Source organism: Lutjanus erythropterus, chromosome 7 (assembly GCF_056507025.1).
Source record: "Lutjanus erythropterus isolate fLutEry1 chromosome 7, fLutEry1.hap2, whole genome shotgun sequence".
In the NCBI taxonomy this organism is placed as follows: Eukaryota; Metazoa; Chordata; class Actinopteri; order Lutjaniformes; family Lutjanidae; genus Lutjanus; species Lutjanus erythropterus.
Window position 1 is genome coordinate 34,527,501 of NC_139323.1, and position 27,999 is coordinate 34,555,499.

The 27,999-nt window shown below is 41.4% G+C and overlaps 1 protein-coding gene across 1 annotated transcript; it reads right to left on the minus strand.

Annotated features, from left to right (window-relative positions):
* Positions 1 to 1,156: 1,156 nt before the first annotated feature.
* aspm (assembly factor for spindle microtubules) lies at positions 1,157 to 27,874 on the minus strand. The gene is made up of 26 exons (XM_084723603.1): positions 27,469 to 27,874; positions 26,078 to 26,221; positions 24,266 to 25,829; positions 22,405 to 22,500; positions 22,158 to 22,259; positions 21,895 to 22,041; positions 21,358 to 21,597; positions 21,203 to 21,270; positions 20,481 to 20,622; positions 18,890 to 19,020; positions 17,392 to 17,567; positions 16,388 to 16,533; positions 15,656 to 15,741; positions 15,199 to 15,411; positions 13,768 to 13,972; positions 12,476 to 12,624; positions 11,766 to 11,894; positions 10,749 to 10,943; positions 5,565 to 10,406; positions 5,016 to 5,165; positions 4,736 to 4,927; positions 3,866 to 4,058; positions 2,182 to 2,336; positions 1,801 to 1,977; positions 1,492 to 1,664; positions 1,157 to 1,399 (listed from the first exon to the last, which is right to left on the minus strand). Exons 1-26 carry the CDS (start codon positions 27,739 to 27,741, stop codon positions 1,297 to 1,299), a joined length of 10,191 nt encoding a protein of 3,396 aa, XP_084579729.1. The 5' UTR covers positions 27,742 to 27,874; the 3' UTR covers positions 1,157 to 1,296.
* Positions 27,875 to 27,999: the final 125 nt, after the last annotated feature.

The window sequence follows — 27,999 nt, forward strand, 5'->3', positions numbered from 1 at the left end:
TTTAGTTATAATGTCCAGAATAAAGTTATAATGTTGAATTAAAATTCAAGTCTCCTTCTCATCTGTTTGACCTTCTTCTGTCTTTCATGTAGTTTTTAAGTGTTGTTGCATCTTTTTCATCCTATTAGTTTTTCCATCTTGTTTTGTCTCTTTTGTCTTACGTTTTTTACGTTGTTCCTTTTTTCATCTTGTTACGTCTTTAATGTTATTCTTCATCTTTGTCTTTTACATCTTTTGTTTTGTTACATCTTTTATGTCCTTTTTTTTTACATGGTGTTGTCTTGTCATCTTTTTTTGTCGTCTTCCATCATTTTTCATCTCGTCTTTTACGTATTTTTTTTTCTTATGCCTTTTACAATATTTTTGTCTTGTTACGTCTTTTATGTCCTTTTTCACTGTTTCAACTTATTATGTCTTATGTTGTTTTACATCTCATGATATCTTGTCGCTTTTGCTCAGAGAGAAGCTGCAATAGTGGGAGAAGTTTTGTTGCACCCACATAGCAACTGACTTTTTATGGTTGGTTTGTGGAATTAATCTCCAAGACCAAACACATCCTATTAAAAAAAAAAAACTTCATTTCAAATGTGGATTAAATCTGATTTTTAATCCTTTTTGTATGATTACTACAGAAGCTTAAAGGCAGGCAGGTCATTATTGTGAAATAAACCCCTTCAGGATGGTTCAAAATCCCTCCGGCTGCATCATCCTGTTGTTTATTTCACAATAATGACCTGCTCATTGCACATTATCCCTTACGTGTCACCAACTAATGACCAATTCATATTCTAATATTATTCAGTATTTTGATTTGTGACCAAATACCAAAACTAATGACATTCCCTTCAGCATCAGCTTTACTATATGTTTACTGCTAATTAACAAATGTAACGCTAAACACACTAAATAAATATGAGGAAATATGGTAAAGATTACCTGCTTTAAAATCAACATGTTCGCAGTGTCGTTAGCATGCTGGTGGTGTTACTAAGGAGATGCAACTTGGGAGCTACACACGTGATCTGATTTAGTTTTCAACTCACATTAAAAATTATTAGCTAAGCTTCTTTGCATCTGCCAATGAAAACGTAGTGACAGAATCATCACAGTTTTTAAACCAAGAAAAATGATAAGAGACACATGAAACTGGCCCACGTTCAAGAAACAAATCCATTTTAATATATACATGAAAATATGGAAATGTGATGGTAAAAAAAAACAACAATACATTAAACAATATTTTCTGAAAGATTAAAAAAAATGAGATGACAAATCAAGACTTAAAAGCTTTACTATTTACAACACAATGGAGAGAGTGTTGGCCACCATCTGAATGGCCCTGAGAGGGTCGACGATATCTTTTAGCTTGTCCTTTCTGAGAACCCAGTCTGGTGCAAACCTGAAAAACAAAAACAGGATGTCAGCTTCCACTGCAAACACATACTATGTGTATACCTCAGACACAGACAGTACTGTAGACTGTATACATACTTCGGCCCCGGGCGGGATTTCTGAGGCGTTGGCGGAACAAAGAAGCTTCCATTGATGGACGCGTTCATCTTCTGTTTTATTGCGGTTCTTTCTGCATCCATCTTGTGTTTGCGAGCAGTGAGGCGGTAAATACTGCGTATCCTATCCAGGACCTTTGGTAGCTTCATAACCTCCTAAAGAAAATTTAGAAAGTTTGGATTACATTTACGAAAATACAATAACTGTCTTTCCTCTAAACGTCTGATGTTGTAATTTGAATTTTCTCAAACCACTAGAATGGAAAGTCTGGATGTTATAGCAGCTACGGACCACAGCGCGGTGCTTGTCTTGCAGGAGGAGAGCGAGGAGGAAGCAGGCCTTGGTGAAGATGCTGCCGCCCTTCTCTGCCACTTTATCCCCTGCTTTCTCCCGGTATCTCTGCAGCAGGTCCAGCAGCGTCTCCACAGAGTTTTCCACCGAATACACGGCCTCGATGGTCTTGTGGTACTGAGGGAGTGAGTGGAAGAGAGAAGAAAAGAAAGAACGCAAAGAAGGAAGAAGGTACAGATGCGTATTAATGAAAATCAATTAAGTACGTGTACAGACAAAGCAAAGAGGTTTAATTTGAATATGAGGACCAGTATTCTTGTGAAAAGGCTCACTGAGTCTATAAATACAGTTTGCGCTGGGAATTTCTCTTTGTGTTTGTACCTTTGAGAGGTTGAGGAGGATCTGGATGGAGAAGGTGATGACGTCCATGCAGGGGACGCTCCTGTTGCAGCAGCGGATGAGCGTGAAGATGACGTTGGTGGCTCCGCTCTCTACCAGCCGCTCGCAGCACTCTGGGGACAGCCTGGTGGCGGTCTCTGTGCATACACACACACACACAGAGGACAACACACACATAAGGTCATTAAGAACCTTCTTATGTAACAAAACAAGTCTCATCTTGACAACACAACACACAGAAATATATGGTTAAACTTCACCACCCTCCACCCTCACTAGTCTGCACCAGATATACTAGTCAATGCAGTTTGTCAATGTTTTAATACAGAAAATGAAAATCGGGTTGAATGCAGGCAGTGTCAGAATAAACTGGTATATAGCGACTGGACTAGTGCAACGCATGACTACACTGAGCACAGACACGGACATTAATCTGCAACGAGAGCAGGCTGCTGCTGCTGCTGCTGTTAGCACTGCTAATGTTAGCCAGGCTGTGTGCCAGGATGGCAGCTAATGTCAGATCTGGGTGAACAATGTCGTTTACCTGGAGAAACTGTGATCTTGTTGGGTCTGAAAAGTTGAAGCATTTTGTGAGTTGTCATGTTTTGAGGGATAATGTGCAATGTTCATAACGCACGCTACAAAGTGCCGTGGCACTAAAAATACGATTTTGGCAATTGTAGACTGTGACTAATAACTTCAAATGGCTCTTAATATACAGTATTTTTCAAGACAATGTTTAATATTACCAATTAACACATTGCGCTTCGTTTTAACTAGGGCTGCATAATTTCATAATTGATGACATGATTACTTTGAAATTGTGATTGTGATGAAATGATCAGTTTTGCATTGGAATTTTCATTTTCACAGAAAAAAAATCTATTAAAATTGCTATGATGTGATATTTACGGAGGTCTAGGCCAAACTAAAATGTTATCTTTTATAAGGAGAACAAGAATTTTAGGCCAGGTCATCTGTGCAGCACTACAGTACCTCATGCTGTTTTCTCACACATTTTTCCTTTTTCAAAAAATTGCAATTTGGTTCTGCGATTCGGATATTGCTGTTTTCAGTGTTTTCTCACTGTTAGACAAGTTGACAAGTCTAAATTAAATTTTCAGCTTAATCAACAGGGAAATTAGTCGACTTTAACATCCTTAATAGATATCAGTATTATAGTGGGTACAGTTGAGGGTCAAAGGTTTGAAACAAATATCAATAACAGAACAGACTCAAGTCCCTGAATTTTATACAAATGTCTGTTAGGACACATTCAGACAGAATCAGGTGTTGCAGCAAAAACACCAGTTATCTCATTGATTTGAATAGGGGTAGCTGGTTTAGGCTGGGGTCCTGGGGGGCAGAAACCAACCAACAAACAAAACGCAGCGGCCTGCGCCATCAAAGTTGAAACAGTCAACCTTTGGAGAAATGCAACCTGATGGTCATGTTGTGGTGGCGAAAAATGCAGCCAGCAATCAGACTGCTTCACAGTCAGCTTTAATTTTATCCAGGCGGAGTTCATTGACCGATCGATGATACTCTCCAAGTTGTCTCCTGGCTTGGTTTATTCTGAGTAAAATAGCAATGACAGCTGAGCTGCACTGTTCAAGCTGCTTAGTGGTTTCGTAAGAGTGAATTACCATAAATGGCACAGCCTTACCCAGGTTTTTCAGGGCCTCGAGAATGTAGGAGAAGTGTTTGTATCGAAGCAGGTAGTCCAAAGCAGATGACGTCTTGTTGCATAATTTGTCCTCCTCCCGGACATCAGCAGAGACCTGACGCAAGCGGTGTCTCAACTTCACCACCTTGGGATTGTCATTCAGTCGGCGGGAGCGGTGTCCTCTCCACAGAGCCTGGAAGGAAATGGAGAGGTAAAAACAAAAAGAAAGAAAAAATAAAATGTGGTGCTAAGATCAGAGGATATTTGCCTTTTAATGCCACAAAGGATGAATAGTTGTGAGGATTCAACTATACCATCCATTCAAACCAATAATTTTATTTTTATAAATTATGGCAATAAAGGTAATCGACATTACACACTACAGTGATTTTGTCCTCCATCATTTACACTGAAAGTGGCATCTAAGCACAGCCCTTCCAGATCATAAACAAACAGTCTGCTTTGGGCTGCTGTGGAAATCTGCCAGTGCAACATGGCAGCCTCAGCAGAAGAGGATCTGCACCCTCTGTAAATACAGATTCAAGGTAACAAAAACAATTCTTACTATCAGGTGACTATACACTAATGAAAACATACTTATGAATATTATATTGCCCAAATGTTTAATAACAAAGCCTCCAAAATCATGTCTGGGGCCGCTCTTTTCTAAGGTTTCTTTAAAAACCTATTGACAATACTAATATTTATTTTTAATGACCTCTCCCAGCCCACCTGCAGTATCTTCACAGCCCACACTTTGAGAATTACTGTTATACTCCATTTCTGACATATTCTGCAGATAAATCAGTGTAATTCTTACACACTGGACCTTTAAGAGTACAGAAGACATCTTTGGTAAATTCATTGTACCTGAGCTTTGACAATGCCCTGTTGAACCCTCCTCTGGCGCATGAGGAGAAGGAATTTCCGGACGACATGCTGGATGACGGACGCAGCCTTGTGGCGACGAGCTAACCAGCGTCTGACCGCTCTCTGGGCTATAACCACCTTCCTCCTGTCCTCCAAATACCGTCTTCTCTGCTGCCTTGCTCTCACCCACCGCTAGGGAAAAAACAGCTAGTTTTAAGAAATGTTGTGCTCTTCACTTCATTTAAAAAAAAATGGTATGGTGGGCTCCTTGTCACCGTACCTGTATGGCGATGACCGACTGGATTTGTCTTTTGGCTGACTCCAAAGCCCAATGGGCTCTTAAAGCTCTTTGGATCTTTATTGCACTGAGATGGTGGAAGACTGCCGATGCAAAGCGAACCCTCCTCTCTGCTTTGGCTCTCTCTAGTACCTGAAACAGCAGGACATGCAAAAGACTATGACCTTTTTTGTTGAGCCTTTTTTACTACAAATCATGTTTTAAGATGGTCAACTTCTTTCCAGACAGGCAAGAACCAAGAGGAGTTAACAGGAAGCTTTACAGTCTGACAGGTAAATTGTTGATTAGACAATTTTGGTGATTGTCGTCCTGCATCATCAGGACTCACACGAGGAAATAAAACTCAAGTGTCTGTCAGAAGTTTCTGCAGCACTTTAATGCTTCTGATTTGTATATTTAAGCTCACAAAGAAATATCCATTCTAAGCATTATTTAGCAAATTGCAGCATTTTAAGAATAATGGACAAAAAGGAGGTGTCTGGAAGGAAGAAACATTCTACCAAACTATGAACTTCAAACAAAGCCCATTACCTGTCGTCTTGCAATCCAGGCTCGGCAGTGTGTCTGAAGGACGACAATGGCTCGTCTCATGTGGGTGTAGTTGTTCCTTTCCAACCTGCCGAGCTGCGCTGCTCGGACCCTCCGCTGAAGTTTCACAGCTGTCTCCCTCTTCCTTTGGAAGATGCGCCTCTGCACAGAGCCTCTCCAGTGCGACTGGATCACAATGGCAGCCTGATTTTGTCGGCTAATGTCCCTCCTGAGACACCAGCCTCTAAATGCGGCCTGAAGGATGATGGCGGATCGTTTCATTGTCAGGAACTTTTCTCTGTCTTGTCTTTTATGAATACAGGCACGATAGTATCTCTGGATGATAATGGCAGACAGACGCATTGCCTGGAATCTGACTTCTTCTCTGTGCTTTCTGAATGCAGACTGGATCACAGTGGCAGCCTGATGCCAACGAGCAACCTCCTTTCTGACCTGCTGCCCTCTGTATGCCGCCTGAAGGATGACCGCTGAGCTGCGCATTTCCAGGTATTGTGTTCTTTGTGTTTTCGCTGCTACAGTGGCACGATACTTTTGCTGGATGGTAAGAATACACAATTTCAATTTCAGATACTGCTTGTGCTCACAGTGGGCTCTGAAAGCTCTCTGGACAACACCGGCAGCATGATGCCTTTGTTTGAGGATTCTTCTAGATTTCATTCCACGGAAGGCAGCCTGTAGATTAATGACAGCTTTCCTCACATCTTGATAATGTTTTATCTCAATGCTTCTCTGTCTTTGAGCTCTAAACCTCTGCTGCAAGACGCAGGCTGCCCAGCGTTGTCTCCTGAAGGCTGATTGTTGTTTGTGCCTCTTGAAGTTTGCTTGAATGGCAGTAGCTGCCCTGTGCATGGTGGCAATGTTGGATCGCACACGATGACCTCTGAAAGCTGCCTGAAGAACGATGGCAGAATGTCTTGCTTTTAGGAAGTTTTCTCTCTCTTTTCTCTGAAGAAGACAGGCCCGATAGTACCTCTGGATGATAATGGCGGACAGACGTATGGCCTGGAATTTGACTTCCTCTCTGTGCTTTCTAAACACACACTGGATCACAGTGGCAGCCTGATGCCAGCAGGCAACATCCTTTCTGACCTGCTGTCCTCTGTATGCTGCCTGAAAAAGGACTGCTGCTCTGCGCATTTTTTGGTATTTCTGCATTTGTTTCTTTGCTGCTACAGTGGCCCTGTACCTCTGCTGAATTTTGACAACAGAGGATTTTAAGGTCAGATACTGCTTGTGCTCACAGTGTGTTCTGTAAGCTCTCTGGATAACACTGGCAGCCTGATGCCTCTGTTTGATGATTTGTCTGGATTTCATCCCACGATACGCAGCCTGTAAGACGATAGCAGCTTTTCTGCATAGTTGATAATCTTTCATGTCAGTGTTTCTCTGTCTTTGAGCTCTAAATCTCTGCTGCAAGACACAGGCTGCCCAACGTTGTCTCCTGAAGGCTGCCTGTTGTTTACGCCTCTTGAAGTTTGCTTGAATGACAGTAGCTGCCCTGTGCATGTTGGCAATGTTGGTTCGCACACGATGACCTCTAAAAGCTGCCTGAAGAACGATGGCAGAATGTCTTGCTTTTAGGAAGTTTTCCCTCTCTTTTCTTTGAAGAAGACAGGATCGATAGTATCTCTGGATGACAATCGCAGACAAGCGCATTGCCTGGAATTTGACTTCCTCGCTGTGCTTTCTGAACGCAGACTGGATCACAGTGGCAGCCTGATGCCAGCGGGTAACCTCCTTTCTGACCTGCTGCCCTCTGTATGCTGCCTGAAGGACAATAGCAGAATGTCTCATGTCTAGAAAGTTTCTTCTGTCTCGTCTTTGAAGAAGACAGGCTCGATAGTACCTCTGGATGATAATGGCAGACAGACGTATGGCCTGGAATTTGGCTTCCTCTTTGTGCTTTCTAAACGCACACTGGATCACAGTGGCAGCCTGATGCCAGTGGACAACCTCCTTTCTGACCTGCTGTCCTCTGTATGCTGCCTGAAGGAGGACTGCTGCTCTGCGCATTTTTTGGTATTTCTGCATTTGTTTCTTTGCTGCTACAGTGGCCCTGTACCTCTGCTGAATTATGAGAACGGAGGATTTTAAGGTCAGATACTGCTTGTGCTCACAGTGTGTTCTGTAAGCTCTCTGGATAACACCAGCAGCCTGATGCCTCTGTTTGATGATTTGTCTGGATTTCATTCCACGATACGCAGCCTGTAAGACGACAGCAGCTTTTCTGCGCAGTTGATAATGTTTCATGTCAGTGTTTCTCTGTCTTTGAGCTCTAAACCTCTGCTGCAAGACACAGGCTGCCCAACGTTGTCTCCTGAAGGCTGCCTGTTGTTTACGCCTCTTGAAGTTTGCTTGAATGACAGTAGCTGCCCTGTGCATGTTGGCAATGTTGGTTCGCACACGATGACCTCTGAAAGCTGCCTGAAGAAACATGGCAGAATGTCTCGCTCTCAGGAACTTTTCTCTGTCTTGCCTCTGAAGAACACAGGAGCGATAGTATCTCTGGATGATAACGGCAGACAGACGCATTGCCTGGAATTTGACTTCCTCTCTGTGCTTTCTGAATGCAGACTGTATAAGAGTGGCAGCCTGATGTTGACGAGCGATCTCTTTCCTGAGCTGTTGCCCTCTGTATGCTGCCTGAAGGAGGACTGCTGCCCTGCACAACTGCTGGTATTGTTTCATTTGATCCTTTGCTGCTACAGTGGCCCGATACCTCCGCTGAATGGTAAGGACGGAGGATTTCAAGGTGAGATACTGCTTACGCTCACAGTGGGCTCTGTAAGCTCTCTGGACAACACTAGCAGCCTGATGCCTTTGTTTGATGATACGTCTGGATTTTGCTCCACGGAAGGCAGCTTGTAAGACAACAGCAGCATTTCTCTTGGCACTCAGAGCTTGCATCGCCTCTCTCATTTTCTTGTTGGCTCTGAAACGTGCTTGCAATATATTGGCCGCCCAGTGGAGCCTCTTGTAGTAGGTTCTCCGCTGGTACTTTCGGAAGTGAGACTGAATTATTACAGCCGCCAAATGCTGGATACGCAACTGCTTTCTGACCCGATATCCTCTGTAGGCCGCCTGCAGACAAATGACTGCCCTGCGCTTTGACAAATAGTCCGAACGATCTTTTCTTGCCAGGGTCATTGCTCTATACCTCTGCTGACAAACCAAAGCTGCTGCCCTCATAACTTGGAACCTACGCCTGTTCTGAATGGTGAGAAACTTTCTCTGAATGATTGTAGCAGCTTGGTGCATCTCTGCAATAATTTTCCTGGCCCTGTGGCCACGATATGCTGCCTGGATGACTACAGCTACAGATCTCAATGTTCTGTACCTCTGCCTCTGCTGATCCCTGAGCAGTTTGGCCCTGTAGCGTTCCTGAATAATGATGGCAGCACACTTGGTAGCAAGGTAAGCCATACGCGTTTTGTGCATCCTGAATTGAGCTTGGATTGCTCTGGCAGCTTTGTGCCTCTTCTTTAGGTCCTCTCTAACTCTAAATCCACGGTAGACTGCTTGCATTGTTATGGTGGCCTGCTTTAGTCGTCTGTATTCAGTTTGCTTCGCCCTGCAGACAACAAGAGCTCTGTAGCGGCTTTGGATGATAATCGCTGCACTTTGCAGGAGAAAATATTGTTTCCTACATAAAAACATCCTGACTGAAGACTGAATGACAGTCGCTGCCTGGTGTTTTTTCCTCAGCTCTGCCCTAACCCTCATTCCTCTGAATCCAGCTTGAACAGTAACACAGGCTGCTCTCATGTGCAGGTATGCTTTCCTCATCTCATTTCCAGCGACATAAGCTCTGTAGTGACGCTGTATAACTACAGCGGCTGCCTTCTTGGACTTGTACTCTGCTTGCTCTTTGTGCCGACGGTAGTGAGCCTGTATCAGTGTTGCACTCTGATGCCACTTTTCTACCCTCTTCCTGTCAGCTCTGCCCCTCCAGTTAGCTTGTATAGTGAGTGCAGCTTTCCTAAAAGCATCATAATCCTCCTTTGTCTTACGAGCCAAAATTGTGGCTCTGTACTTTTGCTGTATCACAGCTGCAGCTTTTCTCAAGAGAAGGTAGCGCCTTTGGGCAGCATACTTCCTAAAAGCTGCCTGGATCACTGTTCCTGCAATGTGCTGATTTTTCAGGGATTCCCGAGCCATTTTTCCACGATAAGCTGCCTGTATGGTAATGGCAGCACATCTCATCCTCACAAACATTTGCCTTTCCATGTCTCTTTCAACTGAGGCCCTGAACCAGCGCTGGATTACGACGGCAGCACATCTCATCTTTGCCACCTGTTTTCTGACAGCATGCCCTCTGAAGGCACTCTGAATGACAATAGCTGAATGGCACTGCAGCTTCATCATATGAAAGCAGCGCCTCTGTGCATGACCCCTATATAGGGCTTGAATGAGCACAGCACTTGTCTTGATCTCTCTGTATTGACGGAGACACCTCTGCATCCTATACCAAGACTGAATCCTTACAACAGCGGCAGTTTTTTCAGCCATTTTTTCCCTGTACCACTTCTTAAACACGGCTTGTATCACTTTGGCAGCGCAGTTTTCCTTTTCTGTTTTCTGGGTTTTCCATCTCCTGTACCCTCTCTGTATTTTCACCACTGCAGTTCTGAGGGAGATATAATGTTCCCGATCTCTTCTTGCGAGAGCCCGTGCTCGCAAGTGCTTCTGAATGACTGTTGCCGCCCAGCAGATTCTTCCATAAGCAGAGGCCGCCCTCATCATCCGCCATTGTGCTTGGACAACAATGGCGTAGTATCTGAGGCGTTGGTAAGCCCTCATGGCCGAAAACATCCTCCATTGAGCCTGCAGGGACAAGATAAGAACCGTCTATTCAAAGAACAATTAGACAAGGCGGCTTCATTATGAAGCAAATGTCTTTCTGCAACAAAATAACCACCCATTGAAATTGTAACACAAAGGCGAAATCACACATGTTGAGAAGATGGTTTGAAAAATCAGGACCATCACCAGTGTATCTCTTTTAGAGCTGGGATCACCGTCACTGGTAGGAAAAGCTAAATCAGATCAACATTTTAAAACCATGACCACCTGAGAATGATGAAAAATAATGCCATGTGATATTTTTCCATTTTGAATCCTTCTAGTCATTTTTCTTTTACCCTTACATAAATGAAAAACTCCTACCTGGATGACAGTTGCCGCCGTTTGCTGCAGAGCCCGAAGTTGAGCCTCTTTTTTCAGCCTCAGCCAGTTACGGGCTGCGTAACCCCTCCAGACTGACTGGATGACAACGGCTGCTTGATTCTGCCTCTTGGCTCTGCGCTTCTGAAGAAATCTCCTCACAACTAACTGGATTTTCATGGCAGCCACGTTCCTTTCCTGCGTCCAAAATTAACAAACAAAAAAGAAACTTATTATTGTTCACCGGTTTTAGTTTTTCCATGTCTCTCTATGTCAGGCATCGATCACAATATTACACAATTCATACTTTTTTTCTTTATTGGCATCCAGAACAGGTAGCTCTAAGCTGTGCCCACGAGCTTCAATGCAACTTGTCTGAAATATCAGTGCAAGAAAAACTTATTTGGCTTTATCGAACCTCGAAAATCATTGAGGGCAAAACCTTAATTTACAACAATGTCGTGAAAATACAGAAAGAAACAAATAAAGAAAAGAAACAAAATCAGTTAAAACAGGCACAAACAGTAGTTAAAAGGTCTACAATTATGGATTTAAGACGACCAAGAGTTGAGTTTGAATGAACAGAGTTTTAATGTGCTTTGTAGTGAGTTCTGGGTGGATGGTGCAAAAAAAAAAAAAAACAATGAGTGGAACGCCACATTTTTTTTAATTTTCAGAAGGTGCAAACTTAGGGCCACATTAATTTAATCTGTTTTCTGCCACTTCCTGCTATAGTTTTTACTGAAAGCTGTCAGCAAGAAATATGACAACAAAACCTAATAAAATAGAAAATAAAGCCAGAAAAAAGCACAAAACACTGATGCACAAAACTGAAAGAGCAGTTGTAGTTTTTTTAAAGTCGCCAGACACTGCAACAGTGATTAATTTTGGTGCCATCCAGACAGAAATGGCTCAAGTGCCTCAGTCATGACCGAGCCGAATTTGCAAAATAAATGGAATAGAATATATCAGATCAGTAGAAACCCATGCCTCTACAGCTGTACCAAACAGTGAACCAACCTTGTAGAGCTGTAGATCTTTCTTTAATCTGTATTTCCTCCAGGCACCCTGTATGACCCGAGCTGCTCTGGTTTCGTTACGCAGGTCCAAAAGACGAGCACACAAGAAGGACAAGTATGACATCACCACCTGGAAGCAAACAGATGTGGATGAAGGAAGAGAAGCAGCATTTCACTCTGGTCTGGACATCGTTTTTCATCGTTTTAAATAAAAACAGAATTCAATTTTCAAATCGACTTGTACACGGGACAAAGACAAGATATTTAATGTTCAAACTGATAAACTTTGCACTGATACAAACTGGACAAGTGTGCTGTGGTCTGACAAGTCAACATTTAAAAATGTTTTCAGAAATTATGGACACCGTGTCATCCCGCTTTAAGAGGAACAGGACCGTCCAGATTGTTACCAGTGCAAAGCTTCATGGTGTTGCACAAAAATACATCAGTCTAAACCTGGATTACTTTATCCATTAAAAGTATTCAGTGATTTGTTTTATATTTGTAATGATGAATGCAAGAAATGTCACTGGATCTGGTTTGGAATAAAGTCATGCCAGTTGATACTGCACAGTGAAGACTTAGTGTACTTAACTGTCTTGAGGCAACGACATTAAAGAGTGATTCAATCACTGAATAACTGATCCTTATCCATCTCTTGAAAAAAAGACCGGGTGAACTGCTGCAGAAGGTAACGATGTCTGGTCTCACCTTCTCATTGGGGATGGTGTTGGACATGTCAGCTGGGTTGATCATGGCAGGAACGCCGCCCAAGAAAGACACGGCAGTGTTGACCAGCCTGAAGTTGTTTTTCTCATTTTCCAGAAGCTCCTTAAATTCCACTGATGGAGAATCTGGACCTGTTCACCAAAAATAGACATGGTTGTCACTGCATCTCTGATTTCTTCAAACTTTCCTTTAAAAGTCATACATACAAGTTTATTGTATTATTTAACTTTTGAGTCATGACATAACACTTATGTCACTATAATTAAAAATATAGTAAATAGGCAGAAATTCAATTAAGGTGCAAAACATTAAGAATGGGTTGCAACAACAAGGACTGAATTAATCTTAGATTAGTTAAACTCTGTTTAAAATCAATTAAAAGTAAGCAGTGCTCTGTTGGACAATTTAAAATTAATCTCTCTTTAGCAAAGCCAAGTATATTTATGTAAGCCAAAATTAAACAATCTTAATATGGAGGTGCTTCTGCCCTAATTAAAATAAACAAATAAAATAAATAAATTTTGAGTGCTGTCAGGACCTAGTAAGAGAGAATAAGTGAAAAAAGAGTGGGGGAAAAACATTTTGGCTGCTTTGTATTCCTTAACAAAATGTTTGTTACCAAGCTAAAAAGTTTGCTAGCTATCTAATCATGAAAAAAAAAAAGTTATGTTGTTTGTTGGGGAAAAAAGTAAAAAAGAAAAAAAGGTTATATTGTTTGTTATAAGTTAAGTTAGCCTACTCGTGATGGATTATTATTTTTAAAAGTTATAATTAACACTGGAGCGACAGAATTAAATTTAATCCAGGTTTAGAGTTAACACTAAACTGAAATTTAAACCATTATTTAAATCAGGTTTAAAACTTTATCCTTGTTGGTGCAACCCAGCCTAAACATGAAACTTTGGCCCACATTATCATTTGGTTGAATGTATATATTTTCAATGAATTTCCAAACCTATCTTGGAAATATCTCCTTCCAATAAAAAGTCACAACTGGTGAGTTAACTAAAAACCCCTAATTAATGCACTGATTGTATGAAAAATGTTGGACAATACATTCTGGTTTGTTCTTGTGTCAGCATTTGTAGGTTTTTTTTTTTCCCTAAATGCACCAGACGTGTTTTTCACACACTCTAATGCACCACAAATGCCTGTCTGATGTGCATCTGATGTCTAAACATCCAACTGAACTTTTTTTTTTTTTTTTTTTTTTTTTTTAAAGCGCACCCAAACAGACAGCTGCACTGAAGACGCATCACATAGCTGACAAGTACCGTTCAGGCCTGTTGGCAGGGAGTCAAAGGAGTTGTCGGAGTCGCTGGCTGAGCAGTTGAGCTCCAGGCGGCCCCTCGGAGAGCACTCGACAGTCTGAGTGGTGCTGTGACTGACAGCCTCCTCTGGCAGGAGACCGGGGTGGTAGTGGTGGATAAGGTAGCAGAGGACGCGGCCATCCGAGAACGTCACGGTGAAGTTCTCCGCCTGCACAGACAGACAACACGCTCTAGTTACTGGTTTATTAAAGAATAACTTTGTGAGGACTTTGGAGATTGTGACATTAACATAAGGCTACAAAAACAAGTTGGAAAACAGAGTGAAATTATCATTTGTTCTGCCATGTTTAGATCAAGAATTACACTGACATTACGTTGGACGTTTTTCAGACTGACTGACTTGTTGAATGTTTAAAGGACAGTTCATTATCTACTCATCCTCATGCAGATTGAAATACTCTCCCAAACATTTTAAGTGAATGGTGATCAGTTTTCAAACGGGGGGGTAAAAAAAAAAAAAAAAAAAAAAAAAAAACACACACCGTCATACCACACACACACGTTGTGCATGCATACATGAATGCAGCTCCAAGGATCTACAGTGAAGATTTAGGCTGATAACATGGTGCAAATAACTTCTTTCAAGTCAACTTGGCATGTTGGGGCTTTAGGAGACCCGGATTACGCCAGAAGAGCCGTATGGAGGCATTTTACATTTGAGAACTGGTCACCGCTCACTTCAATTGTGTGTAGAGACAATGTGACCACAGTCGCAGTCGTGTACACGTGCAATCAATTATTTTGATGCATTTTCGGAGAACAAGCAGCAGTCTGTTTACAGGTCAGGCTTGGGCGGTGCCTGTTTAATACCTACTACCCAAAATCATTCAAATCTGGTGACAGAAACCACTGTAGCGTATGTGACATCATCCAGCTTACAATGCTTCATGTGTGGGTTTAAATGCTTAGAATAAACAAATATAAAGGAAATAAGCACCCTTAGTCCATAGATTCTTGCGAAAGGACCCGGTGACACTGGTTGCCATGGATACCAACACACCATTTGTCTGAGTGGAGATGATTGTGGCTAATGAACTGATTTTATAGTTGGAAGCAGTCGTGTCAAATTGGAGTTATATGTTGCAGTATTTTAATGACTCTACATCTAGTTACGTTTAACTAATTAGCAAGGAAACACCAGGATCTCCAAATACATTTGGTATACAATAATACCTCCAGAGCCTATTACAGGCCATTTCAAATCAAACACTAACTCTTGAAACTTGTGAAACTGTCACCAAAGACAGTTCAATAACACATAACATTACAGCTGAATACCTGCCTGACGGGATTAAATTAAATCAAAACTAGTAACACTGGTCAAATTCAAACTAGCAGTGGATTTCCTTTGAGCTGAAAATAAAAAAAACTCACCTTCAGATTGTAGAAGTCGCACACAGCTCGGACCCAGTCCATCAGCAGGGTGACCTTCGTGCTGCTGTGTTCGTACGGCGCCCTGGTGTTTGCGGGACCGGGCTGAAGGCCCCGATCGGCCCTCAGAGACGCCAGCCTCTGTTTGGTCCTCAGGGTTCTCTTCAGGAAGCCGATTTCCTCCCTCAGCTGATCCTCGTCCAAAATCACCTCCACCTTAACACGTTGTTAGCAGAATATCAGTTAAGTCTTTGCACAGTTTAGAATTACCTTTGCCAACAAGTGTTTTTATTATTATTACTATTTATAGTAGTTTTATTCCACTTTTTATTCATTTTTGTATTGTTTTAACAGCCGTTTTAATCCTGGGTCTACCGTGTGAAGCGCTCTGTTGCTTCACTTTGAACTGACCCGTACACATAAAGTTTATTATGAACTGGAGACAAAGTTTGATACACACATGAAATGTGAAGATGATTTTCCACAAAAGGCTCAGGGTCTTCTCTCTGTGTCCATCCACAATGTCTCTGGAATCAATGGTGGAGCCTGGAAATAAAAGACACAATGCTTAGATACCTTTGGACCATATCAGTTAATTGCATTTAAGTTATTTATTAAGCCAAATGGCAAAAATTCTCTGGTTCGAGTTTGTCGGTTGGACACAACATTACATCAGTGATGGGAGGTTTTTACCATTTCTACACCAACAACATTAAGTCTTGTCTATTTTGCGATTTTGTTGATAAAGCAGGCAAAGTTCTTCTTTTATGTCTTGAAACGGCTCCCTTTATCCTGCACTGCTTTACTCACTCTGACACATGTTCACTTACGCAGAGGTGCACAGGCACAAACAACAATTTGTCACACAAAGTTCACACACGTCCAACACACCGTCATAAAGGGCAAAGCAATCCAATTAAGCCGCTGTGCAGCTGTACAAGAACAGCTGTCTGTGATCAAACACAAAAGATGAGCAGTGAAATGGCAGGTGTTTTTTTCTCAGCTGAATGAACAATGTCCACAACAGTCCCACAGTGGTGGAAAAATGCAGCCCAGTGAGAAAACACAACGAATATGTAACAATTCAGAACACAAAGACACACTGAAGCTCGTTCTTTGGAGGGTAAACACTCTTTCAAGTTCACCGTCTCCCCCATTCTGCTGCTCGCTCAGGAAGAAAAATCACAATTACCGCGCTCATCCTTGAGGTCGACCCCTTTGCTTTTGAGCATTTGCAGAGCCATGTCGACGTTGTGGATCTTCTGCAGGCGGCTGATGGCTGGCAGACGGAGCTTGGCCGACAGACTCCAGTCCTGGACGAGGAGCTCCATCACGCGCCTGGAAGCAAAGCCCACATTAAAAAGCATACTTCATAAGGATCATGTATAATAATCTTTGATTGATTTGATTGCTGTGGTGTTTTTTTTTTTGACATTATGCTCATGAGAATGGGACGGAGGTGATGTCACAGTGACCTGCAAGCATCTATTAGTGTTTGCCATTAAAGGTTTAAGGGTCAAAGCAACAGGCGGCGCTGCTTTGACCCCTAAACATATCGCTTTTTGTTTGGATTATTCTTTCTTTCTCCTTCGCTAAGTGTTTGAGCAGCAAAACCTGTAACTGCAACTACTCAGGCAACAAAAATAATGTCACCGACCTTCCATTTTCTAGGAAATGGCTTAGCCTAGACTCGCCACTTAAATCATTCAATTCATCCTCATCTTTTCTCAATTAGTTTTCTGCTTTAAAAATGTCAACCTTTATGACTTTTTTTGCAATCTTGTCTTAGACCATTGGGCCAATCGTCCTGGAAATGAGTCAGCATCATTTACAGAATTTGCTGATCTAAAGTTGTCAAAAGAAATTTTGATTCGTCACTCCTGTGTTTTATCAGTGTTTGTTTCTTACAAGCATCAAAATACACACAATCTGCTTGGACCCTGTTCATTACTGCTAATTTTGCCTTTCTGTGCATTAAAGGAAGGAAAAATATAAACTCAGGACGGCCGTTAGAGAGAGCGTCCTCCAGTGAGAAAATCTCCAAACTGAAGCTGCTCTGCTGGAGAGTCCAAAAAACGAAATCCAAGGATACTGCTCCTGCAGAGCTGAGCCTGACCGCTGAGGAAAAAAAAAAAAAAACGAATCATCCCGACGGAGATCAGAACATCTCGTTAAAATTCACGACGTCTCACTCACACTAGACGAATTCCGCATTTCAAGTCAACTGCCAAATTCTTCACGGCGAAGTTGAACTCGTCCAGGGGCGTCTGAACGTGGGAGACGGGCAACCCGAGGTAGCCGAGGTGCCGCGGGAGGATCCCCTCTCCGCTCAGGAAGTCCCTGGAAAAGGCCAAGAGCAGGTCTTTGCTCGTCTGTAGAAAAGAAAAACAAGAAGGACACAGTATGGAAAAGGTCAATTAACTCCAGACAGAGCTATAGAGCACCAAACAAATGAGACCTCGGGTATCGTTTGGATTTTTACGATTCCGGTTCTGCTCATCGATTCTGTTTCTTTGGGGGGCGGGGTCAAAACAGGTCACACACTGATTTTACTTTAATTGGAAACTGTTGTGCAAATCATAATTTTTCATGCAAGAACGTTTGATGTTCCAGCTTCACAAACATGAACTCCAGTGAACACTGTATGACGCTCCTGATGCTCACCTCATTACACTTTGACATATGTTTGTTTCTGTGCAGGCAGTCTGACTGTCGAGTCTGGGTTTTGATTCTTACTCTTCAGTTATGCTGGAAAAATAAATTTTAAAAGATCGAACTCTTGGATGTTAAATCTTGAAAAAGGAGCAGCTAAACCTTTTAATGCCTGATTAAATCATGTTTTTGTAAAAAATCTGATGGAGTTGATAGAAATCAGGGATACAACTTAAAAGGGTGAACATTTTCATTTTAAAAAAAATATAGAACAAAGATGATTATAATAGCACATTGTTGCACCTATGTTCTCAGTAGGTATTGTTAGTAGGGCTGCAAATAAGGATTAAATGTCTCGTTTTGTCCACAAAAGATTTTCAGTTTACTGTCACAGAGGAGTGAAGAAACAAGAAAACATTCAAATTTAAGAAGCTTAAATCAGAGAATTTACTTTTTTTTCCCCAAAAAAAATGTAGCAAAACGATTAATCGATTATCAAAATAGCTGGCGTTAATTTTATTCGATTAATCGTTGCAGATCTAGTTGTTAGTTTCAATTTTGAAGGCTTTTTAACACATTTTCAAATTGGTTGAAGATTGAATTTTTATCTGGGACAAGGGTATTTTCTGACACAGAGCAAGAAAAAACAAACCAAACATTTGACAGATCACATATATTTAATTTATATAAATTAAAGATTTTCGCCAAAAAATACATTAGACTGTTGGTACCGAAAATTTGTTGTTTTTTGGTGGAATATGATTTAAAACAAGTCTCAAGAAAGAGTTTTGTACTAAAAAGATGCCAAATTTTCTCTTATTACAAAGTCTAATAGACAACATAAAAATACTTAAAAATTATGTCAGAGGTAAAGACCATTCAGGATGCTGCTATTGTGCATGTTGGCTCATTGAAAAGCCTCTACTAAACGGAACGGGGCCTTAATTAGTATCACAACAGTGTTTTTGCCGCTGCTTCATATCAACGTGGCTGCTGTGCAAAAAGGCCTGTTTGCTGTGGACATGGGAAGGACTCAGCCTACCTTGAACTCTGCGTCCAAGCAGAACAGACAGGGGTTGTGCTCGATCAGCCGGGACTCTTTGGCCTTGTCCAGGAAACACACCAGCAGGAGCAGCTTCTTCAGAGTAAAGCGAGACAGTGCCTCCTCGTGGCCTAAACCGAGAAAAGGAAAAAGAGATGTGAACACATTCGTTCTGTTACACCACAGAGGAAATCCAGATAGTTTTATATTAAATTCATTATTTTCATCATAACATCAATGAGTATTCTATTGAAAAATCTGAATTTGGTCAGAGTAGAAGGACTGCAATAACCTCAGGTGGCAGAAATTCTGCAAAGATTTATATGTGAAATACTTTTATAAAGCATTTAAAATGCATATATTGTTTTACTGATGAGAGGAAAAAATGTGAGCCTGTTAATTCTACCTAAATACACTTTATTTTATGAAGTTGGCTTAAATGTCCCATATCGTTTTCCTGATTAGAGGAAATAAAAACAACGAGGTGACCTGTTAATTTACCTAAAGACATTAATTTCTCAGTCACAAAATATTTAACATGTTTGTTTTCAATAACATGCATCAAAATAATATAAGGTTTTATAGAAATGGCAGCAAAAATGATCAGGAACATTCATTTATTCTCAAATTCTGCAGATATATTCCCAAGATTCATGGATAAGGCCTGTAGTAAACTGGGTCAGGATGGTTTGTCATTTTTAAAAATGTTTTAGAAAGACTACTTTTCAGGTGGGTTTCAGAGAAACACAACTTAACATAAAAACCTAACCACTTTTCAGCTATCTTTTCAACAAAAATTGAGCTTGTGGATTTGGGACAGTTTATCCAATGAAGTAGCGTGGCTTCACCAGAACAAATCAAAAATGCAAATCTGTCTGGAATCTGAGTGAGAATTCAGACTCTGGGAGTTTATTTGGGACATTTCACAGCACATTTGCAAATGACTGCATTCGGGTTTTAATCTACATTTTGCACAATGTCCCAGCTTTTTTGGAATTGGGGTTGTAGATTTTGCATCAGATCACCATGGCCATGGAAAATCTGATCAACTGCAAGCCACTGCACATGTTGCATGCTGCCTTCAGTTTGAAGAGTTATCAAACCCAATATACAGATGATTTTTAGCATCATACACACTGATCCACCGGCCAATAATCTACATGACTGACAGACCACATGATCTCATGTTGGAGATAAAAAAAAGAAATTGCAAATGTCAGTTGTGTTGACAGCAGGAAATTAAAAAGTTTTGTTTACATCAGTCAAACAATGACAAGAAGTCAAGTCATTTAATTAAAGTTCAACTCATAGCCAGGCTGTTAATTTTCAATTTGCATCATAAGGGTTTGTATTTCTGTCGGCTTATGATATGCCATAAGAGGTTTATGTTTCCGCTTGTGTGGGAAATGGGAAACACAACCTGAGCTGATAACCCGCTCAATATCCCTTTAATTACTTTGGCTTCAAATTACTGCAAGTAAGTCGCTCCCCTCCCCACCTCAGACTATTCCAGGTTCGTTTTGCAGCTCTGGTAGTAACACATCACAGTCCCCAGCTGAGACGACACAATAACAGGCGGTGTTAAGATTACCGTCTTTGTAGAGGTGCGGCACTTTGGCGTGTCTGAACTCTGCAGCGATGTCTGGGTTCCAGAGCAGCCGCTGGAGGATGAACATGGCCAGACCCAACACATCGCTGTTGCTCTCCAGTGAGATCAGCTCCCCGTAGATCGTCTGAGAATGAGAAACACTGTGTTCAGCAAGCAGAGCCAGCTAACAACACTGAGCCCTTAATTTTTTTTTTTCTTAAGGAAAGTCCTAAGAAAAGTCTAAGTTGGATTTGTGGAGGTGTCTGCAGAATTGTTCGTGTCTGTGTTCTTGTAATGAGGAATCCCCTTGTCCTCCTAAGTGCCGGTGGTTCCTAATTAACATGGTAAAACAGCCCACAAATGCCCATATAAGGGCATAAGACTGCAGGGCTGTGTGAGCGCACAGACAAGAATTTCTAAACAAAAATCTAAAGATGGCAGAGCGGTGTCCTCTGCCATCTCAGAATCAAAAAGTATGTTTTTTTCAGAATGAACACAATCTGACAATACAGTTTATCTAAGCATATAACATACATAGCTATAACATACAACTGTGGAATTTAAGAAAATGCAATTACAATTTTATTTTTGTTTTGCACAAATATGTCAGCTCTCAAATGCACGCAAGTGTGCTCTTCAGTGTTCCTAGATTATGTTCTTATCTAAAAACAAATCCCAAAGACAAATGCTAAAAAGTACAAGAAAACACGGTCATATCAGATTACCTCAAGGCCAATCCGTAACCACAGCGGATTGTATGAAAGAAGCCAGTTGAGGACTTTACGGCGTTCACCTGAAAAACAAGGAAATATTGTTACTCTTAGGCTTTCCTAGGGTTTGAGAGAACACGTACAGGTGTTATAATGTACTGCTCATTCACCTATGTCCTTCCAAAGATGGCGGTCTTTTCGGACGAGAAGCCTCTTGGCCTCCACCTCCAGTTCGAGCCTCTGAATAGCCTTGACCATGGCCTCGGACGTGAACAGCTGGCATGCAGAACGGCGGAGGCGGTTCAGCTTCCGTCGGGCCGTGTAGGTGCTGAAAGACATCTCCTCCTTGGTGGGAGCTTTGGGCACACTGTACTTGTCGTCGCTGCCCATGGCAATGGACACAGCGCTCACTACACAAGAAATGAAAAAGGAAATGTTTTTATAGACGTAAAAATTTATAACAACTCGTTCCTCTTAACTGAAGTGAGCGGTACATGCCTAGCCCATTTTGTGCAGAATAAGATTAAACTGATGCATCAAATGCCACTTTTTATGTGAGCGAAAGAAAGTATATAACCTCTGTTGTAATACTTGTTATCTCTGACTGGGTTTTAGCTTTTGTTAAGCCCGCTCACGCAAAGAAATCTTGGATATGTTGAGCTTCTGTGATAGTTCAGCCCTCTGCTTAATGTCTGAGTAGATGTTACCTTTAGCGACTTCAGTGTTGACTTTAAAGTCATCCGGGGTGAGGACGTAGTTGATCCACCATGTGAATCCCCTCTCCTGCTTTTCAATCCACCTCTCATCATAGAACATGTTCTTGGCAGCAAACGGCATGGGGTGTCTCGGTATGGCTGCAAGAACAGAGCGGATGCATTAAACAAAATAAAGTTTTAAGATGAACAAAGGGCAAAATACCTCTTCACACACACCACAAAAGCAGACTGTACAACCTCCTGCCATCAAATACCTGTTTGCGCTGGCTTAATAAAGGTCAGCTTTGACTGCGCTACGGCAACGATTTTTGCCGTCTTCACAGATGGAGTAGCAGATGACCTCAGAGACTGGGCACCTGTGAACAATAGAAAAAAAAAAAAGACACTTTATAATTGCATCAGCTCACACATTTGAACCCTCACTCATCGACAGACCTACACTACGAGAACAGTAGTTGAGAGGTTTTCCCCATCAGAAGGCCTTTGTGTGTCATTTTGTACCTCGCGAGACGGGTTTGGCGTTCGCTTGCTTTGCCTGCGCAGGAACCACAGACCGTGCAGTCTTTAGAGATGATGTGGTCATGGAGCGCACAGAGCCTGGCAAAAAATAAATAAAAATACATTACAGTAAATACAACAGGTCCAGAAACAAGGCAGATAATAAAAATAATAATACCATTAATGTGTTACAAAACTATGCATTTGCACCTTCAAAGGATAAAGTTTAGGGCTCTGGAATACATCAATATCATGATGTAAGACTAGATATTGTCCTGGGTTTTGGATATTGTGACATGAAATTAGTCTTTCTGGTTTTAAAGGCTGCATTACAGTAAAGTGATGCTACTTTCTGATATTAGCAAACTGTTATAGCTGTTCTATTATTTGCCTTTAACCACTTAGTCATTATATCGACATAACTGATGAATATTCACCAAAGAACTCATTGTATTAACATTTTTGTGAAAGCACCAATAGTCATCCCCACAATACTGTCACAATATTGATGAAGGTATATCAAAAAGTATTGATATCGCTCAGCCCCAACTCCACTACAAGTAAAACTCCTTCAGTCAAAATCTTAATAAAAGTATCTAAAAATTATTAGTAAAACTTCCATAAAGTAGTAAAAGTGCAGGAAAATGGTCCCTGCCAATATTTTACTGATATCTGATTTGTTTTTAGTATTTTTTTTTTACTGCAGCATTAATATAATATACATGTTGCATTTTACTGCTGTAGACGTTTAACCTCGAGTTCATTTTAACCACCTTACATACTGATGGGTAGTTTAATCTACAGCAGTATTTCTCAAACTTTATACAGCGAGTATTACTTCATAAAATACTGAACGCTCCAGGAACCACCTTACTGTTTTGTGCCGTTTGGTGCTGGCACTGTGGAAACCTCACCAGCACTTCTTCAGTTGGCACTTGTGCATGTTTTACTGTCATCCATTTAATTTCATATTTGAAATATCCTCTAACGAAGATAAAGCTTAATTGAAGGAATCTCACCTTTTATACATTTTCATTTGAAATTTTATAGTATTTTGACAGTAATTTATGTTTCTAATTTAGCTCATTTAATTTTTAAAAACTATTTGTAATATTTCCCCGCATACCACTGAAGAGAGCCTGCGTACCACAGTTTGAGAATCAAGGATCTACAGCAATACATCATATTCTACAAGATCATCATATATATGTTTGCACAGTACTGAACAGTTTATTACAAAAGTCCTGCTACTGCACATTTTTGAGGATGCTGTTTTACTTCATTAGATTATACAGAGGTGTTTCTATTATTTGGCCTAATGTCACTGATATAAATGGGGTTGACAGAATCAAGTCTCTAACACAGTTTTAGCTAGATGTCCAAAAGAGCTGAGACACTTTGCAAAATGTAAATTAAAAACTGATTTAATGTTCAAACTGATCAACTTTGGGGTTTTTTTTTGTAAATATCCACTCATTCTGAATTTTGGTGCCTGCAACACATTTCAAGAAAGGCCAGTTCTATAATGGCTTGTAGATGCTTGTGAATGACTGAGCCTTTTTTCGCATTACACAACTTTCTTAGTCTTTTGTTGCCCCTGTCCCAACTTTTTAGAAACTTGTTGTAGGCATCATATTCAGAATGAGTGCAGTTTGTCTTTGTACTGAACTCATTTTAATGCAAGTTGAATAGTATTTGCAAGTCATTGCATTCTGTTTTTATTTACACTTTACACAGCATCACAACTTATTTGGTTGTGTTCACTTGGAGCTCTCAGTCCTGGAAGAGTCAACAAAAATGCAACAAATACAGTACTTTTTAAACCTCACGACGTGCAACATAAACATACATCACATTTGCTCACCTGCTGTTCTCGGCTGTTGCCTCTGTGATGCACCTCTCCTCTCCTGGACCGATCTTGAGGCCTCAGTTTTTGCAGCTACCACCCTGCTCCTTTTGACGCGCTCCGTTTTCACAGCATCCTCAATCTTCACATCACTTTTCAAATACTCCTCACTCTTCCTCTTCTTGCTCTTCACCGCCATGTGAATGGGAAATAAGTCTTCCTGAACGGAGGGAGGTGCAGAAACCGTTGGAGACAGCTTGTGCACGTTAGGGTTTGAGGTGAGGTTCAGGTGAAGAGGGGAGGATGAGCCCAAAGGCGACGGAGAGGTGACGGTAAAAGTGACGGGAGCAGCGACTGCAGGGGGTGGGGAAGTGAGTGAGAAAGAGAAGCGAGAAGGAGCCATAGATGGAGGGGAGGTGACGGGGAAGGTGATGGGTGCAGGTGAGCCTGCGAGCTGTGGAGTCGGGCTGGAGAAGGTAAACTCCGGTGCTTGGTGGCACAGGGAGCTGGCGGCCTCAGATTTTTGCAATTGCTTGGCTCTTGCGTCTGGGTCTATGACAGGAAGGCTTGGAGTGCCCGGTCCAGACTCACACTGACTGCTGCCGTCAGACAGCTCAAGTGTTTTCTCCAGGAGCCTCCGCCTTGACTTCTTTATTTTCCTTCCGCTCGAACTGTTTGCCTCCACTGGTGCTTTGCTCTTTGTCACTGTCGCAGAGGTAAAGGAGGCCTTTTTGACCCTTTCTGTTGCCTTATCAGGCTGTACAACAACATCACTCACAACATTTTTTGTTACAAAAAAGGTAAGTCTTGGCTCATTGGATTCAGACCCCTGCGGGCTATCGGGTAATGCTTTGAAGACATTTCCGTCAGGTCCACAGCCATGATTCCCACTCTTGGATTCCAGTGAATCTGAAAAGCCACAGCTTGAACTAGTGTCCCGAGGACTGGTGCTGATGTGGCTCAGATCAGAGTCGATGAGGGCCAGTGCATCTTTCAAAGACAGGACAGGGGTTCCACTTATCACACTGTCAGCACGGTCAGCCTCGGCCACAGACTTAACAGCAGCAGAAAGTGGGCTGTCTGACTGAATACGAGGCATGAGCCTCTTAAATGTCTCTGGTGTCCCGATAGGTGACAGCGTCCTGTTGAGCAATTTCGTAAGATCTTTGTTTTCAGGTTTGCCTGCCAAAGCATCTGTGCTGGCAGACACGTTGTCCATCAGCTGTCCTGCTGGGACAAGCAGGACAAGAGGAGAGTTCCTCTGAACATGATGGATATTCTCCTGGTCCAGTGAGGCCAGAGACTGTTGGCCCTGGGAGGAATTCAAGGCCATCTGTGCTTCCGATTTCTGAGGGTGAATGTCAACAGGACTGTGCCTGGACAGGGATCTCTCCCTAACAGCTTTGCCCTCATTGAGAGAAGCAAGTGGGCTGCGCACCTTTTCCCGTTTGTACTGTGGTTTTCGGGACACTTGGAAGGTTTTATTGGCAGCCATCTTCAATGGTTGTTCCGTTTTCGTTCTCCTGGGTGCAACTACTTTCTCCCCATCTCTTTTATTTTTGATCGTGTCCCATAAGCTTTTCTGAAATGTAAAAGGAAATATTTTAGTCAATTATTTGAGAGCAGGGTTTGGATTACACCAGACGAGCAGTACGGACATATTTCATGTCTTTAGACTGTTGTTATTTTACGTTTGAAAGGTGGTCACCATTCAGTTAATTTTTTTGGGGGGAGATTCTGCAACACTGTTTTCCTGTGAAACTCCAGCAGTGTTTTGTGGACTAACAAACTAAACCCGTCCTTCAATCAGCATGGACTGGAGATATTTACCTTTTTCTTTTTCGGTGCCTCTGCTCTCCCCAGCAGAACAGCTTGGTGCTTGAGGACTCCATTGGCATTGAAGATGATGAGCTCTCTGATGCCACCTTCCTCTGCTGGAGTCCACGTTACCGTCAGACTGAACGAGTCCTCAGGCTGCAAACACAAAGCACAATGTGATGTGGACCAACTGCAATCCTACAGGGTAGGGTGACTTAAAAATATGTCAATATATTAAGCCAATCATGGGTCAACAATAAGGATTGCCCACTTGCACAGGGCAAGAAAATGATTTCTAAAAAAAGATTAAATGTTTTTAATATACTCTTGATATACTTTTTAATATATTTGGCATAAAAAAGGTCATATTGTGATTATTTTGACTGAAATTGCAATCGCAGTAAGCAATACTAATTGATGTGATCAGTGGAAATGATCAGTTTTGCATTATAATTTTCATGTTCAATGAAAATAAAACTATTACAATGATGATGTGATATTTAGGCCAGGTCATCTCCGCAGCACTACAGTGCCTCATTATAATGCTGTTTTCTCCTTTTTCAAAAATTGCAATTTTTGATATTGCGATTTTATTGCAATTAGTTGGGGAAAAAGTGATATCAAGCCATCCCCAGTGTTTGAGACTGGGAGCTCTACATTACTGTGAGATCAACTGCCATCACAGAGAGTTGTGTTTGTATTGTAATATCCATTCTGAACTTTTAAGAGGAACAGTTGACCCCAACGTTTAACAAAAATATATACATCTTGCCCCTAAAAAGTACCCCCATATAACAATAATAATGATATTTTTAAAACTGATCAAAACCAGGACTGCATGATTTGGTAAAACAGTCATTTTGCAATTATTTTGACTGAAACTGTAGCTGTAATAAAATTAGAGGGAATTATAATTTTGCATTACACTTTTAACGTGTATATTTTAAATTGTTTATTAACATTTATATGATAATGATGTAATATTTGATGAGGTCTGTGAAAACAACATTTGAAGAACAAGAATTACAGACCAAGGCATCTCTGTAGAACTACAGTACTTCATTATAATGCTTTTTCAAATAAATTAGTTCTGCAGTATGATATTGCACTTAATCGTCTTGCAATTTCTAGAATATTGAGATAAAATATGCAGCCCTAACAAAAACTACAAACATTTTTAAACAATAAAAATTAGACAGAAATGAGCACAGTCAATCTGTAAAATAACAATCTAGACTTAACTGAAAATTAAAAATTAAACAAAACTAATGAGAGACACGAAACTATCAGAGGTCTGGTCTTAATTTGGGCATGGCTGACCTCCTGAGCATTACAGCAAAGTTCCCAGGCTTTAAGGGAAGTTCATGTGTCACTTCATGCAGAGAAAAAGCTGTAAAACACACCTGAACGGTGAACGTGCTGTGGTCCACAGAAAGGCCTTTACTCGAGGATATCTTCTCAACTGTAACCTCCGCCACATACTCCGAAGGGTTCTCAACCCGCAGGAGAGCCGACTTGGAGGTTCCCAACTTCACTGTTCCAAATGTCACAAAAGGAGCCTTTGAAAACTGAATCAAACTCAAAACGGGAACGTCGTTCTCCTTGTTGGCGTCGTCTCTTTTTACCGGACTGAAGTCCAGAAATCCTCTCCGCGTCGAAGTCACCGTCTCAGCCATGTTAAATGAAAAAAACAGCAGTAGCTTAAAAGTTAGCTACATGTTACGCGTAGTTAGTTTAACGTCTAGTAATCCACATGCGCTGCTACCAATGTTGACTTCTCACGACAAGCAGTCCTGCCCAGATAGCAGCGAACCAGCAAACGTTAAAACACGCTTCCTCCAACAACACACGAGCTAGTTTGAAATTCGGCTGTGTTGTTTAATCAACCAATGATAAGCTAGGGATGGTTACATCTTGTCCAATGGGTGAAGAGA